Here is a 16,382-nt window from a genome sequence, read left to right as displayed (position 1 = left end):
GTCAGCACGCCACTCAGTTCCCGAAACTTCTTCCATGCACATCTCACTCGAGCAACCGTTGCCGAGTCTGATCCACCTTCTCCATTCAGCATGTCTCCGAGGTAACAAAATGTTTTCACACCTTCCAGCTTCACGCCATCTCCAAGATCCAACTCAAAATTTCCTCCATCTGCAGCTCCCTCTGTGCACACCTTACACTTGAATGTACTTGCCACACTGATAAATGACCCTCTCAAACCACTACATTTTTGATGAACCCACTCATCGCACATTGTACATTGAATGGAATTCACTCCAACACCGTTCCTGCACACAGCACACGGCCACTTCCCAGTTATTTCCACCTCACCACATGCTTTACCACCTGCCATCACCTTCGTTTTTCCGATATTCACCTTCAGGCCTTTTGTCTCCATACATTCCTTCCACTTGTTCATCTTCTCCTTCAGTCCATCCATACTTTTTGCAATCAACACCAGATCATCTGCATACAACAACTCCCATGGTAAACCCTCCTTTGCATTCCGAGCCAGCACCTCCATCACAGCTACAAATAGTAGTGGACTTAGTACCGACCCCTGATGCACTCTCACCTTCACCTCAAACTCACCACTATTCCCGTCCTTCGTCCTTACAGCTGTGCACGCTCTCTCGTACATTGCCATCACTACACTGATCAACCATTCCTCCACTCCTAACTTCCTCAATGCCCATGTCACTACTTCATGTGGAACCCTATCGAATGCTTTCTCCAGATCAACAAACCCAAGAAACAACTTCTTCCTCTTCTCCATGTACTTCTCCTGCAACTGCCTCACAATAAAAAGTGCGTCTGTCGTTCCTCTTCCTGGCATAAATCCAAACTGCATTTCGACAATCTTCACTTTCTTCCTTATCCTCCTTTCCAACACCCTTTCCAATACCTTCATTCCATGCTCCAATAACTTTATCGCTTGATAGGAGCCACAGTCCAGAGGGTCACCTTTCCCCTTGTATAGAGGGACGAGGCTACTCAGTTCCCAATCCACTGGAATGCGGCCTTCTTTCACCACCAGATTACAGATCTCTGTCATTCTCTTCACAACCCAATTTCCCGCTGCCTTAAACACATCTCCCACAACTCCCGTCGACCCTACCGCTTTTCTACTCTTCATTGCTTTTATCGCTTCCTCAACTTCCTTCTCGGTTATCTTCTCTGCCGGTCCTAAAACTGGGTTACTCTCTTTTTTGCCATCCCATTCATTCTCTGCATTCAACAGCATTTCATTATATCTCTTCCATCTTCCTTTAATTCCATCTGGGTCCACAACCATTTTCCCCACTTCATCCTTCAAGCAACTCACCCCCATCACATCACACCTCTCTTTCGCTATGTGCTTTGCAATCCTGAATACCGCTCTCTGACCCTCTTCCAAATCCAAGCGTTCTCCGAACACTTTCCTACATACCTCTTGCGCCTTTGCTACCTCTTTCTTTGCAGCCTTCTAACTTTCATGCTCTGCCTTTTCTGCCCCCATACCCTTTGCCTTCTACCACTCCTTGAACTTCTTCCTCTTCTCGTCAATCTTCTTTCCAACTTCATCATCCCACCACCATGTTTCCGAGTGCCTCGGTGGTCCTTTTGTCCATCCACATACCTCACCAACGGCTCCCAACAGACTATCTTTCATTGACATCCAACCACTTTCAAGCTCAACCACATCATCCTCTACCATACTCGGCCTCTCTTTTAATGCCGCCCTCACTCTCACCTCTTTTAACCTCCACACCTTCATTCTCGGTTGGTACTTCACCCACCGAGCTCTCCTCGCACCTTTCACCCTTATGTCGCAGACAACCAAGTGGTGCTGTGAAACAGCCTCCTCCCCCGGGATCACCTTTGTGTCCCGGAGGTGCCCCCTATCTCGCCTACGCACCAGCAGGTATTCAACGGTTGTCGTCGACCCACCTGACGTGTATATAACAAGCTTATTATCCTCTTTCTGGAACTGAGTATTACAAATCAACAAATCAGCTCAATCAGCAAACTCCAAAATCCTTTCACCTTCTCCATTTCTCACACCATTTCCGAAACACACATGAACTCCCTCAAAACCATCCATACTCCTTCCCACATGTCCATTTAGGTCTCCTCCTACCACAACAACTTCCTCATCTTTCACGTTTTCCATCAGCTTCTCTATTGCACACCAGAACACATTTTGAGTATATTTCTAGAACAATTTCCAGAACACATTTTGAGCCGAGTCACACTCGTACCCAAAATACCCCAAACATCAAAAAGACCCCGGAGACCCAATGGACTCCAAAGACCCAAAATACCCCAAATACCCTTAAAGACCCTGAAGACCAAAAAGATCCCGAAGACCTAAAATATTGAAAAGACCCCGAAGACCCAAAATATCCTGAAAAACTCCAAAAAACCCCAAAGACCCCAAAAACCCGAACACCGAAAATACCCCGAACACCGAAAATACCCTGCATACCCAAAATACCCCGAACACCGAAAAGACGGAGACCCAATGGACCCCAAATACCCTGAAGACCAAAACACCCAAAAGACCAAAATGAACCCGAAGACTGAAAAGACACCAAAGACCAAAAACACCCTTAAGACCGAAAAGACCCAAAAGACCAAAAAGACCCAAAAGTCCTGAAAACACAGCAAAGACCCAAAAGAGCCTTAAAGGGGAACCCAAATGCAATTTTTTTCCCTCTGAAAACCATTGACAATCAATCAAAGTCTAATTTGAAGGGGATTATATTTTATTTGTGAATCACAAAGTGCTGAAAAAAGCCCTCGAGTGTCGATTTTTGAGTTTGCCAGTGACATCACATTGTGAACTCACTGTGATCCTGCTGGTGACAGTACATAGGGACAGTGCATTCCGAGCTGCTCGGATTCCGATAATGATTGGGGATGTTGGAGTGGGTGTGGTGTGTGGGTGTTGTTAGCTAGGGTGATGGTTGTTGGGGGATGGTGTGGGCTGGTCGTGAGCATTGTTAGTTACGGTGATAGCTGATGGGGGATTGTGTCGTGATGGCGAGGGGTGGTCGTGAGTATTGTTAGCGAGAGTGATGGTTGATAAGGGATTGTGAGAGGATGGTGGAGGGAAGGAAAGAGGGTGTTGTGGGGTTATCATGGGTATTGTTAGCTTGGGTGATGTTAAAGGGGGATTTTGAGGAGATGGTGAAGGGGAGGGTGGGCGGAGGTGTGGGGTTGTCGTGGGTATTGCTAGCTCGGGTGATGGTTGAAGGAGGATTTTGAGGAGTTGATGGAAGGGGAAGGAGGGAGGAAGAGGTGAGTGTGGATTGGTCGTGGGTATTGTTAGTTCGGGTGATGGTTGATGTTTGTTTTTTCTGGAAAATTGAGATGCCTCAAAAACCAAGGCCACCGAAGTTGAACATAGATCCAGCAATATTACCAAATGAAATAATCAAGAAATCCAAGTCAAATCAGTTGTATAATCAGAAGATATCCTCCAATAAGAGATAGCAGAAAATGTGTCGTACGCTTGGAACAAGAACGCCCATAGGGTCACCCATAGGGTGGGTACTCTGTTAGTAATAATAATCGCACGTGAAAAAGCTGAATGCCTCAACTCTGTGTTTGCCTCTAAATCTTGTGTCCCAAACCCATCCCTCTCTGTACCCACCGTACCCAGTCGTACCCAGCTGCTCCTGGACTCTGTGTCCTTTCCTCCTGACAAGGTGGAAAAGTTTCTGTCAACCCTCGACTCTGATTCTGCAACTGGTCCTGACGGCATCAGCCCACGGGTCCTAAAATCATGTTCTTCTGCTCTTTCACTCCCTCTTTCTGTTCTCTTCACCCTCTCTTTTGCTCAAGGTCATCTGCCATCTGCTTGGAAATCAGCCAACATCACCGCTTTGCACAAAAAAGGTGCAAAAACAGATCCCAGCAACTACAGACCAATCAGCCTTCTCCCAATTATCAGCAAAGTCATGGAATCCATCATTGCTTCAGATATTAAATCTTTCCTCTTCTCCAATGGCTTGATCTCTGATCATCAATTTGGTTTCAGACCTGGTCACTCTACTCTGGACATGCTGCTTCTGCTTTCTCAACAATGGATGGAGGTCCTCAACGCCAAACAGGAAATTAGAGCTGTCTCCCTTGACATTTCACGTGCCTTCGATACGGTCTGGCACCCTGCTCTGCTCACCAAACTCTCCTCCTTTGGTATCCATGGAAATGTCCACGCATGGCTGGCGGACTTCCTCTCTGGTCGTAGGCAACGTGTGGCCCTGAATGGGTTTCTCTCATCTCCTCTTCCTGTTCAGGCTGGAGTTCCCCAAGGTAGTGTTCTGGGCCCTGTGCTTTTTCTGGTCTTCATCAATGATCTCTGTGACTCTCTTGAAAATCCTCTCTATCTCTTTGCTGACGACTCTACTCTCTGTCACTCCATTCCTCATCCCTCAGATCGGCAGTCTGCAGCCTCCTCACTCTCTGCAGACCTGGACAAAATCACAGACTGGTCAAACAAGTGGAACATGTCTTTCAATCCTGACAAATCTCACACTCTTACAATGTCTCTCCAAAAGGACCGACTGGACAACCCTCCCATCTACTTTCTCAACAATCCTCTCCAAGAAGTTCTGTCGCTCAAGCTTTTGGGTCTCACTATCTGCCATGATCTTTCTTGGGAAAACCACATTTCCAAGCTGGCCTCCAAAGCCAGTCGCCGACTGGGCATCCTCCGTCGTGCGAAGTCCTTCCTTGGCACACCTGAGCTCCTCACCACATACAAGGCTTTCATCCGCAGCTCAATGGAATACTGTTCTCCCCTCTGGGCTGGTGCTCCTGCCTCACACCTTGCTCGGCTTCACGCTGTTGAGGCCAAAGCTTTCAGAATCATTGGAATCTCCTGCGATGTAGTCAACACCGAGGGCCTTTCACTCACTCACCGCAGGCAGGTTGGTGGTCTTTCTGTCTTCTACCGACTCCTCTCCGGCCTTGCTCCCCCAGCTCTCTCTGTGCTCTGTTCCCCCAATATTCCTTCAGGTCGCACAAGATCTGCCTGCAACCATCTTATGGTTAAACTGCCAAAGTCTAGGCTCTCTGCTCACCTTCACTCTTTCATTCCCCTTTTCTCCCGCCTCTAGAACAAACTCCCCCACTCCCTTCAATCCCACTCCTCCCTCCAGGTCTTTAAAACAGCTGTTCACCACCATCTCTTATCTTCCCCCATCGAAAACCATGATCTTTTCTACCCCCGGTAATTCACCCCAGAGTCCTTGCAGTGTTCATATGTTTTATTCCTCTCCCACCTCCCCCCAAAGTCCTCCCGATGTCCCTGCTCTCAAATGTTGTGTTTGTGTCCTTCCCCCTCTTCCCCCTCTCTTTTGTGTCCTTCCCCCTCTCTCCCCATCTTGTCTGCCGCTCCCCTTGTTTTTTGTGTTTTGTGTGTCGGTTTGTCTTTTTGTGTGATTAATGTTAGCTCTTTCACGAGCCTCGATCTTGTATACAAAAAAAAAAAAAACAAACAAAAAAAAATCATAATAATAATAATCTTCTTCAGAAGGCATATTTTCGAGCTGCCTCTATCAATGGCAATGATACTGCTACCATTCGACCGAGTTTTACTTCCTGCAACATCCTTTGGTATTATAATTCTCGTAGCTTGAAAGTATTCCACGAAAAGTGCGAAAAACTACATTCCTATGTAAAACAAGAAAAAGAGCAATCAGAGATTGCAAACCCTCGCCAGGATGTATTTTCAGTGTTTTTTTTAAGGCTTTTGTGTTCAAACAAATATGGCGGCAAAACCATGTGACCGATGACGTCATCATTATTTTTTTTCTAAACGAATTTATTCCGAGATTATCCTCAAGAAATTTCATCTTGATCAGATTACGTGTTGTACTTGTCAAATTATGACGTCATAATGGAGGCACCTATGACATCATCATTAACATATTTTATTCCCCATGGAGAGTTCTTTACAATGAGCCATGTCTCAATTTTTTCTATTCAGCGCTTTCGGAGATATAGACATGCAAATTTTTTGGTTTTTCCAAGATGACAGCCGAACCACAAGACCGATGACGTCATCAAATTTTTTTTCCTCCACCAGTTTATGCCGACATGGCACTCAAGAAATTTCATCTTGATAGGATGAAGTTTTGTACTTGTCGAATTATGACGTCATAATGGAGGCACCTATGACATCATCATTAACGTATTTTATTCCCCATGGAGAGTTCTTTACAATGAGCCATGTCTCAATTTTTTCTGTTCAGCGCTTTCTGAGATATAGAGGTGCAGTTTTTCGATTTTTCCAAGATGGCGGCCGAACCACGTGACCTATGACGTCATAATTATCATAAAAAAATTCTACAGGTGGAGTTGCACCTATGGTAAAAAAAATTCCTGTCAATTGGACCAACGGTTGCAGAGAAAATCATATTTAATCTGTGCGGACAAACAGACAGACAGACAGACAGACAGACAGACAGACAAATGAAAAATCACTCATAGAGCGACACTTGGCAAAACAGAACAAAGCAGAATGGCACTCAATAGAGAATCCTTTTGACCTCACAAATAATTGGTGGTTGAATTCAGTTAGCCGATATGAAAATCCAATTCAAATTTCAAGTCAATCAGATGAAAATTTAGCCTTTTAGAAATTCCAAAAAAAGTGGTTGACCTTTGGCCTATGTTGACCTTTTGGCCTACACTGATCTCAAAATAGTTGGTGGTTGAATTCAGTTAGCTGATATGAAAATCCAATACAAATTTCAAGTCAATCAGATGAAAATTGAGGCTTTTAGAAATTCCAAAAAAGTGGTTGACCTTTGGCCTATGTTGACCTTTTGGCCTACACTGATCTCAAAAATAGTTGGTGGTTGAATTCATTTTGCCGATATGTAAATCCTATTCAAATTTCAAGCCAATTGGTTTAAAATTGAGGATTTTGGAAATTTGAAAAAAAGTGGTTGACCTTTGGCCTATTTTGACCTTTTGGGCTATGCTGATCTCAAAAATAGTTGTTGGTTGAATTCACTTAGCCGATATGTAAATCCTTTTCAAATTTCAAGTAAATCGGATGAAAATTTAGGATTTTAGAAATTTGAAAAAAGTGGTTGACCTTTGGCCTATGTTGACCTTTTGGCCTATGCTGATCTCAAAAATAGTTGGTTGAATTCAGTTAACTGATATGTAAATCCTATTCAAATTTCAAGTCAATCGGATGAAAATTGAGGATTTTAGAAATTCGAAAAAAGTGGTTGACCTTTGGCCTATGTTGACCTTTTGACCCCAAAAATATATAGGATTTTATGCTACCACGAATGCTACCATTTGGTGAAGTTTCGTGAAGATCGATTTAAAATTGTGACCTGTAGGCAAGTATAAGTGAGCGGACAGACAAACACACAAACACACAAACCGGAGTGAGCAATATACAGTAATTGGAAGAAATTTTTTTTTTGTTTTGCCAGGGTAACAACCGACTCAAAGGCAATACCCGCTCCTCTGGCGCGGGTAATAATCGGACTGGGGTAGGCGTGGCTATGACTGTCAATCAGCTTGATGGGGGCGGAGCCGCTAGATACATTTGCCTCAGTGTCGGCGTTATGCGTGTCCCATGATAATGTTATGTGGCATGAAATAATATCAGCAGAAATATCATGTCTTGGGAAATGCCTTGATTTTCATTGTTACATGTATGAAAATAAAATAATAGTGAGGTAACAGTGCTATACACCGCACACGGGACACGTGATCACGAACCCTCCAGTCGCGGGTTTTCGGCCGCAGATTCGCTATGTCAGCGCACACTGAGGCCTTCATACAGAACAGTTTCATCTTTGTTTTGGCATACTGCATCTACTGCAGTGGTTAATGGTCAATTAACTGATATGTAAATATAAAGATCCTAGTTTCCATACTCGCTCAACCCTGAAGCTTGCTCTACGCATGCGCAGATAAGAAAGCGTGTCACGTGTACAGTGTGTTTGACTAACGTCTTTCTGATGATTTATACTTTATAGTGACTGTATTCGTCTGGCGAGAATCTACTCAACTATTAGCAAGGTCTTCTGATTTCTCAGAATCAGGATTTGGATACTACAGAGAAGTACTTTTACGGTATCTTATTTTGATAACACTTGCAGATAAGGGGCTGCAACTATACGGTATCTTGCAGATATTGCTTGCAGATATTTACGGTATCTTGCAGCTCTGTTATTAACAGAGCTGCAAGACACAACTGCACAGCGCTTACCTTGTGCAGCTTTCTTGGATGCTTTTGAATCGGCTGTGTACCTTTATTTGGGTAGAACGACAGAACGGTTATTCAAATCTGTCACTACAAAACCTGCCTTGCATTCCACCAGGCCCAAAGGGTTGCCGGGTAAGGAATATGGCATGATCATGGTGTTCAGCATCGGTAGAACGCACTCGTTGTTGTTCGTGTGCCCAACGGCACACCTGCTCGAGACTGCGAGAGGGGTTCCCTTGTTCAATGAGATTGATGGACTGAAACAAAGACAAGAAAAATACATTCATTTCTTTTTGAAGAAAATATGGTATATATACAATTTGGACGCATATTTTGTGTGCATCCAAATCGTACGTACAAAGACCTTTCTCTGCATTATGTTTGTCCCAATTGGCGATGCAAACCCAAGCTACCTCGTTGAAGTTGCTATGCTTCCAATTAGTTCAGGCATTCCATTTTTAAATTTATGTCAAACAGAAGAAACAAACTATTGACATCAGGTGTTAACTTTTAACAAATGTACGAGTATGTCTAAATAATATCAGAGTGCAAAATCGCATGACATGTAAAACTGCTCGGCTGTGTGTAGAGAGAAGCAATTCAAAGGACAAAGCACTGAGTAGATTTGCCAGCTTGGATGCCAACTTACATTGTGGTGCTGCAATGTATATTTTTAATAGTTTGAGATTGATTAGACCAAGTTGTATACTTGCATTATGTACCAAATGTAACCACAACACTGCATTGATATTATTGTAAGTGATGCTCCACCTCACCTGTCGGTATCCCAGCATAATAATCCGTACCAGAACAATGTTAATCTTCACACCAAGGGATTCATCTTGATAGATTTCATTGACCTGGATTTCAGAAAGGATACATAGGTGTTCATGTTTAATTGCTTCAGGTTATTTACAGTCTCCTAACGTTATTGAAAAGGTTGTTGAAATGAATCTGCATTATACTATTTTGCCTATGTATTGGGACATTGAAGTAAATAGGAAAGTTTACATGCATTCACAACTGTTTTTCAATTTCTGATGGGGTGCCAATGTCACTAAGACTTTGTACAAATTGTTTAGTAGATGTTGTAAATACTAGGGCATGCCCGTACTATATATAAGCTAGGACGTGCCCGTACGTGGGTGCCGTTCCTTGCCAAAAAAAAAAAAAAAAAAAAATTTGTGTAGGGGTGTGTGTGTGTAAACATCCTAGGGCGTGCCCGTACGTGGGTGCAAAAAAACATGCGTGCAAACAACAACAACAAAAAAAAACTTTGAAACCACGTGGCAGTAACGACCACAGAACCCCCCCCTCTATTTACATGAATGGTTTGGTCCATTCGCAACGACCACAGAACCCCCCCCTCTATTTACATGAAATGGTTTGGTCCAAAGCGAACGGCTTGCGGTGTTTGGTAAAGAAATCGCCATAGCTCGGTAACTACTTGTCCGATTAATTTCAAACCTTGAAAAGGCACATCCTCGGGTCCCCAGCAATATACCTGGCAAGTTTCAAGTATATCGGACCGGTAGTTGTCGAGAAACAGCGGTCACAGACAAACATACAAACACACATACACACATACACACATACACACATACACACATACACACAGAGATTAATGGAATTATAGATAGATTATACCAACCCTCCTTCATAGTAAGTGCAAGATCAGTGGTCGATTAAAGTCTGTGGACTCCAGGCCTAAAGGCAGAAATCCCAACATGATCCGAAATAGTTTATATTAAATTGACAAGACAATACAGCAGATGATGATTTTTATTGATGGGGTAAAAAAAAAAAGAGCGTGCATGTTTGGAAGATTCATTTCAGTTGTACAGTCACGTGAAAAAGTAAGTACACCCCATGTAAAGTTTTGACTTTTTCAACATATTTCAACATACAGCTATTTGATCTTCATTTCAACAATATTGATAGATAAAGGTGATATAATATAACAAATATCATGAAACATTTACATTTTGTAGTCCATTGTATAATTTAAATAAACATAAATGCAAATTTCGCATCTGAAAAAGTAAGTACACCCTTGGCTCTAGTAGGTGGTAATGCCCCCTTTCGCAGAAACAACCTCAAGGAGGCGTTTGTTATAACTGTCTACCAGTCTCTGACATCGACTGGGATAAATTTTTGACCACTCCTCCATGCAGAATTCTTTCAGCTGTGCGATGTTTGAGGGGTTTCTTGCATGCACAGCTCGTTTCAAATCCCCCGACAACATCTCGATGGGATTTAGATCCGGGCTTTGACTTGGCCACCCCAGAACCCTCCATTTCTTTCTTTTCAGCCATTACTTGGTGGATTTACTGGTATGTTTAGGGTCATTGTCAGGTTGCAAGGTCCACCTTCGGTTGAGCTTCATCTTTCCGACAGATGGCCTCACATTATCCTCAAGCACCCTCTGGTACAATGAAGAATTCATAGTGGATTCCATGATGGTGAGCTGCCCAGGCCCTGATGCAGCAAAGTTGCCCCAAACCATAATATTTCCACCACCATGCTTTACAGTTGGTATCAGGTTCTTGTGGTCAAATGCTGTCTTTGGTTTTCGCCAAACATGTCTTCTGGTACTGTGGCCAAATAGCTCTACCTTTGACTCATCTGTCCAGAGCACATTGTTCCAGAAATGCTGGTCTTTGCCTCATTGTTCATTGGCAAACATTAGTCTTGCCCTGATGTTCTTTCTGGACAGCAAAGGTTTCCTCCTGGCACACCTCCCATGTAGATCAAATTTGTGCAGCCTCTTTCTAATGGTAGACTCGTGAACTTTGACATCAACAGTGGCAAGAGCTACCTGTAGGTCCCGTGATGACATTCTGGGGTTCTTGGAGACTTCTTTCAGCATCTTGCGGTCTGCTCTCAGGCTGAACTTGCTGGGGTGGCCTGGCCTGAACAAGTTGGCAGTTGTTTGGAATCTTCTCCACTTGTAGATGATCTTCCGGACAGTCGAATGATTGATTTCAAATTGTTTGGAGATCTTTTTAAATCCCTTCCCAGACTCGTAGGCATCTATAACCTTCTTTCTGAAGGCCTCAGAGAGCTCTTTTGATCTCGGCATGGTGACGCCGCACACTTCAACAACAAAGAGCAAACCAAACTAAATGTCTGAGGTTTAAATGAGACAGGTTCCTCCAAGATCCTCTCCAACGATGTTCTAATCATTTGCACCTGAGCTGGTGCACCTGATTCTAAATTTAGGTATTTGAAGTAGTGATAAATGTCGGGGTGTACTTACTTTTTCCACATGCGAAATTTGCATTTATGTTTATTTAAATTATACAATGGACTACAAAATGTAAATGTTTCATGATATTTGTTATATTATATCACCTTTATCTATCAATATTGTCGAAATGAAGATCAAATAGCTGTGTTGAAATATGTTGAAAAAGTCAAAACTTTACATGGGGTGTACTTACTTTTTCACGTGACTGTAGATGTGCTGTCCTTAGAATTTTGGGAATGCAAAAAAAAAAAAAAGTACAAGGAATTTTTTGATGTTTAAAAATGGCAATAAAAACAAAGCACTTGCATTGGCACAAAATGTATAAGTCTAAGTCAATATTGGATTTATAAGAGAAAAGTCTGAAATGTTTCATCCTTTGCCATATGCAAGTCTTCACCCAATTGAGAACAATTTCGAGAACACATTATGAGTATATTTCCAGAACAATTTCCAGAACACATTTGAGTAGATTTCCAAAACAATTTCCAGAACACATTTTGAGTAGATTTCCAGAACAATTTCCAGAACACATTTGAGTAGATTTCCAGAACAATTTCCAGAACATTTTGAGTCGATTTCCAGAACAATTTCCAGAACACATTTTGAGTCGATTTCCATACCAATTTCCAGAACACATTTTGAGTAGATTTCCATACCAATTTCCAGAACACATTTTGAGTAGATTTCCATACCAATTTCCAGAACACATTTTGAGTAGATTTCCAAAACAATTTCCAGAACACAGTTGAGATGACTTGTTCAACTGGAACTGAACACATTTTGAACTTGAACACAAACCACACTGAACAACTCCAGAACACATTTTGAGGAGATTTTCCAGAACAATTTCCAGAACACATTTTGAGCAGATTTCCAGAACAATTCCCAGAACACATTTTGAGTCGATTTCCAGAACAATTTCCAGAACACATTTTGAGCAGATTTCCAAAACAATTTCCAGAACACAGTTGCGTGGTTCTCCAGAACACATTTTGAGCAAATTTCCAGAACACATTTTGAGTAGATTTCCATAATTTCCAAAACACATTTTGAGTAGATTTTCAAAACAATTTCCAGAACACATTTTGAGTGGAATTTTGAATGGATTTCTGGAACAATTTCCAGAACGTATTTGAGTAGATTTTTAGAACAATTTCCAGAACACCTTTTGAGTAGATTTCCAGAACGCATATGAGTAGACTTCCAGAACATCTCCAGAACACATTTTGAGTATATTTCCAGAACAATTTCCAGAACACATTTTGAGTAGATGTCCAGAACAAATTCCAGAACACATTTTGAGTAGATGTCCAGAACAATTTCCAGAACACATTTTGAGTGGAATTCCAGAACAATTTCCAGAACACATTTGAGTAGATTTCCAGAACAATTTCCAGAACATTTTGAGTCGATTTCCAGAACAATTTCCAGAACACATTTTGAGTCAATTTCCAGAACACATTTTGAGTAGATGTCCATACCAATTTCCAGAACACATTTTGAGTCGATTTCCATACCAATTTCCAGAACACATTTTGAGTAGATTTCCATACCAATTTCCAGAACATATTTTGAGTAGATTTCCATACCAATTTCCAGAACACATTTTGAGTAGATTTCCATACCAATTTCCAGAACACATTTTGAGTAGATTTCCAAAACAATTTCCAGAACACAGTTGAGTTGACTTGTTCAACTGGAACTGAACACATTTTGAACTTGAACACAAACCACACTGAACAACTCCAGAACACATTTTGAGGAGATTTTCCAGAACAATTTCCAGAACACATTTTGAGCAGATTTCCAGAACAATTCCCAGAACACATTTTGAGTCGATTTCCAGAACAATTTCCAGAACACATTTTGAGCAGATTTCCAAAACAATTTCCAGAACACAGTTGCGTGGTTTTTCCAGAACACATTTTGAGCAAATTTCCAGAACACATTTTGAGTAGATTTCCATAATTTCCAAAACACATTTTGAGTAGATTTTCAAAACAATTTCCAGAACACATTTTGAGTGGAATTTTGAATGGATTTCTGGAACAATTTCCAGAACGTATTTGAGTAGATTTTTAGAACAATTTCCAGAACACCTTTTGAGTAGATTTCCAGAACGCATATGAGTAGACTTCCAGAACATCTCCAGAACACATTTTGAGTATATTTCCAGAACAATTTCCAGAACACATTTTGAGTAGATGTCCAGAACAAATTCCAGAACACATTTTGAGTAGATGTCCAGAACAATTTCCAGAACACATTTTGAGTGGAATTCCAGAACAATTTCCAGAACATTTTGAGTCGATTTCCAGAACAATTTCCAGAACACATTTTGAGTCGATTTCCAGAACAATTTCCAGAACACATTTTGAGTAGATTTCCATACCAATTTCCAGAACACATTTTGAGTAGATTTCCATACCAATTTCCAGAACACATTTTGAGTAGATTTCCAGAACAATTTCCAGAACACATTTGAGTAGATTTCCAGAACAATTTCCAGAACATTTTGAGTCGATTTCCAGAACAATTTCCAGAACACATTTTGAGTAGATGTCCATACCAATTTCCAGAACACATTTTGAGTAGATTTCCATACCAATTTCCAGAACACATTTTGAGTAGATTTCCATACCAATTTCCAGAACACATTTTGAGTAGATTTCCATACCAATTTCCAGAACACATTTTGAGTAGATGTCCATACCAATTTCCAGAACACATTTTGAGTAGATTTCCATACCAATTTCCAGAACACATTTTGAGTAGATTTCCATACCAATTTCCAGAACACATTTTGAGTCGATTTCCATACCAATTTCCAGAACATATTTTGAGTAGATTTCCATACCAATTTCCAGAACATATTTTGAGTAGATTTCCATACCAATTTCCAGAACACATTTTGAGTCGATTTCCATACCAATTTCCAGAACACATTTTGAGTAGATTTCCATACCAATTTCCAGAACATATTTTGAGTAGATTTCCATACCAATTTCCAGAACACATTTTGAGTAGATTTCCATACCAATTTCCAGAACACATTTTGAGTAGATTTCCAAAACAATTTCCAGAACACAGTTGAGTTGACTTGTTCAACTGGAACTGAACACATTTTGAACTTGAACACAAACCACACTGAACAACTCCAGAACACATTTTGAGGAGATTTTCCAGAACAATTTCCAGAACACATTTTGAGCAGATTTCCAGAACAATTCCCAGAACACATTTTGAGTCGATTTCCAGAACAATTTCCAGAACACATTTTGAGCAGATTTCCAAAACAATTTCCAGAACACAGTTGCGTGGTTTTTCCAGAACACATTTTGAGCAAATTTCCAGAACACATTTTGAGTAGATTTCCATAATTTCCAAAACACATTTTGAGTAGATTTTCAAAACAATTTCCAGAACACATTTTGAGTGGAATTTTGAATGGATTTCTGGAACAATTTCCAGAACGTATTTGAGTAGATTTTTAGAACAATTTCCAGAACACCTTTTGAGTAGATTTCCAGAACGCATATGAGTAGACTTCCAGAACATCTCCAGAACACATTTTGAGTATATTTCCAGAACAATTTCCAGAACACATTTTGAGTAGATGTCCAGAACAAATTCCAGAACACATTTTGAGTAGATGTCCAGAACAATTTCCAGAACACATTTTGAGTGGAATTCCAGAACAATTTCCAGAACATTTTGAGTCGATTTCCAGAACAATTTCCAGAACACATTTTGAGTCGATTTCCAGAACAATTTCCAGAACACATTTTGAGTAGATTTCCATACCAATTTCCAGAACACATTTTGAGTAGATTTCCATACCAATTTCCAGAACACATTTTGAGTAGATTTCCAGAACAATTTCCAGAACACATTTGAGTAGATTTCCAGAACAATTTCCAGAACATTTTGAGTCGATTTCCAGAACAATTTCCAGAACACATTTTGAGTCGATTTCCATACCAATTTCCAGAACACATTTTGAGTAGATTTCCATACCAATTTCCAGAACACATTTTGAGTAGATTTCCAAAACAATTTCCAGAACACAGTTGAGTTGACTTGTTCAACTGGAACTGAACACATTTTGAACTTGAACACAAACCACACTGAACAACTCCAGAACACATTTTGAGGAGATTTTCCAGAACAATTTCCAGAACACATTTTGAGCAGATTTCCAGAACAATTCCCAGAACACATTTTGAGTCGATTTCCAGAACAATTTCCAGAACACATTTTGAGCAGATTTCCAAAACAATTTCCAGAACACAGTTGCGTGGTTCTCCAGAACACATTTTGAGCAGATTTCCAGAACAATTTCCAGAACACATTTTGAGTAGATTTCCATAATTTCCAAAACACATTTTGAGTAGATTTTCAAAACAATTTCCAGAACACATTTTGAGTGGAATTTTGAATGGATTTCTGGAACAATTTCCAGAACGTATTTGAGTAGATTTTTAGAACAATTTCCAGAACACCTTTTGAGTAGATTTCCAGAACAAATTCCAGAACACATTTTGAGTAGATGTCCAGAACAAATTCCAGAACACATTTTGAGTACTACACATTTGAAAACAAATTCAGTAGTTTGAGATTACAAGGTAGCTCTCTTACACGAGCCTCAATCTTGTATACCAAAAAAAAATAAAAGGTCATGTTTTCTGCCTTCACATGAAAATGTTTTCCACTTCATAAATGTTTAAAAAGGTAGACAAAGCTCTTTAATGATTTTTTGAACAAGGTGTGCAAAGCAATAAGGGATCAAAGAAAATAAAGAAAAGCATGACCATTCACTCCTTCAATTCAGGCAAAAATTTCACCTTGCATCATGAACAAAGCAATGAAAAGCACCTTTCCTGTTC

General features: G+C 40.7%; 1 protein-coding gene across 1 annotated transcript in view; it reads right to left on the bottom strand.

Annotated features, from left to right (window-relative positions):
- The window catches only part of LOC137433067 (A disintegrin and metalloproteinase with thrombospondin motifs 3), a 388,598-nt gene that overhangs the window by 148,474 nt on the left and 223,742 nt on the right, over positions 1 to 16,382 (bottom strand). The window contains exons 6-7 of the mRNA XM_068125510.2: positions 9,023 to 9,106; positions 8,347 to 8,503 (exon numbers count right to left, since the gene is read on the bottom strand). Coding sequence (XP_067981611.2) covers positions 8,347 to 8,503; positions 9,023 to 9,106 — 241 coding nt within the window. The remainder of the gene's footprint in view (positions 1 to 8,346; positions 8,504 to 9,022; positions 9,107 to 16,382) is intronic.

The sequence above is a fragment of the Myxine glutinosa genome, chromosome 8, assembly GCF_964187855.1.
Source record: "Myxine glutinosa chromosome 8, kmMyxGlut1.1, whole genome shotgun sequence".
Lineage (NCBI taxonomy): Eukaryota > Metazoa > Chordata > Myxini > Myxiniformes > Myxinidae > Myxine > Myxine glutinosa.
Note: the sequence above shows the minus strand (reverse complement) of the source record. Positions and strands in the feature narration are given on the sequence as shown.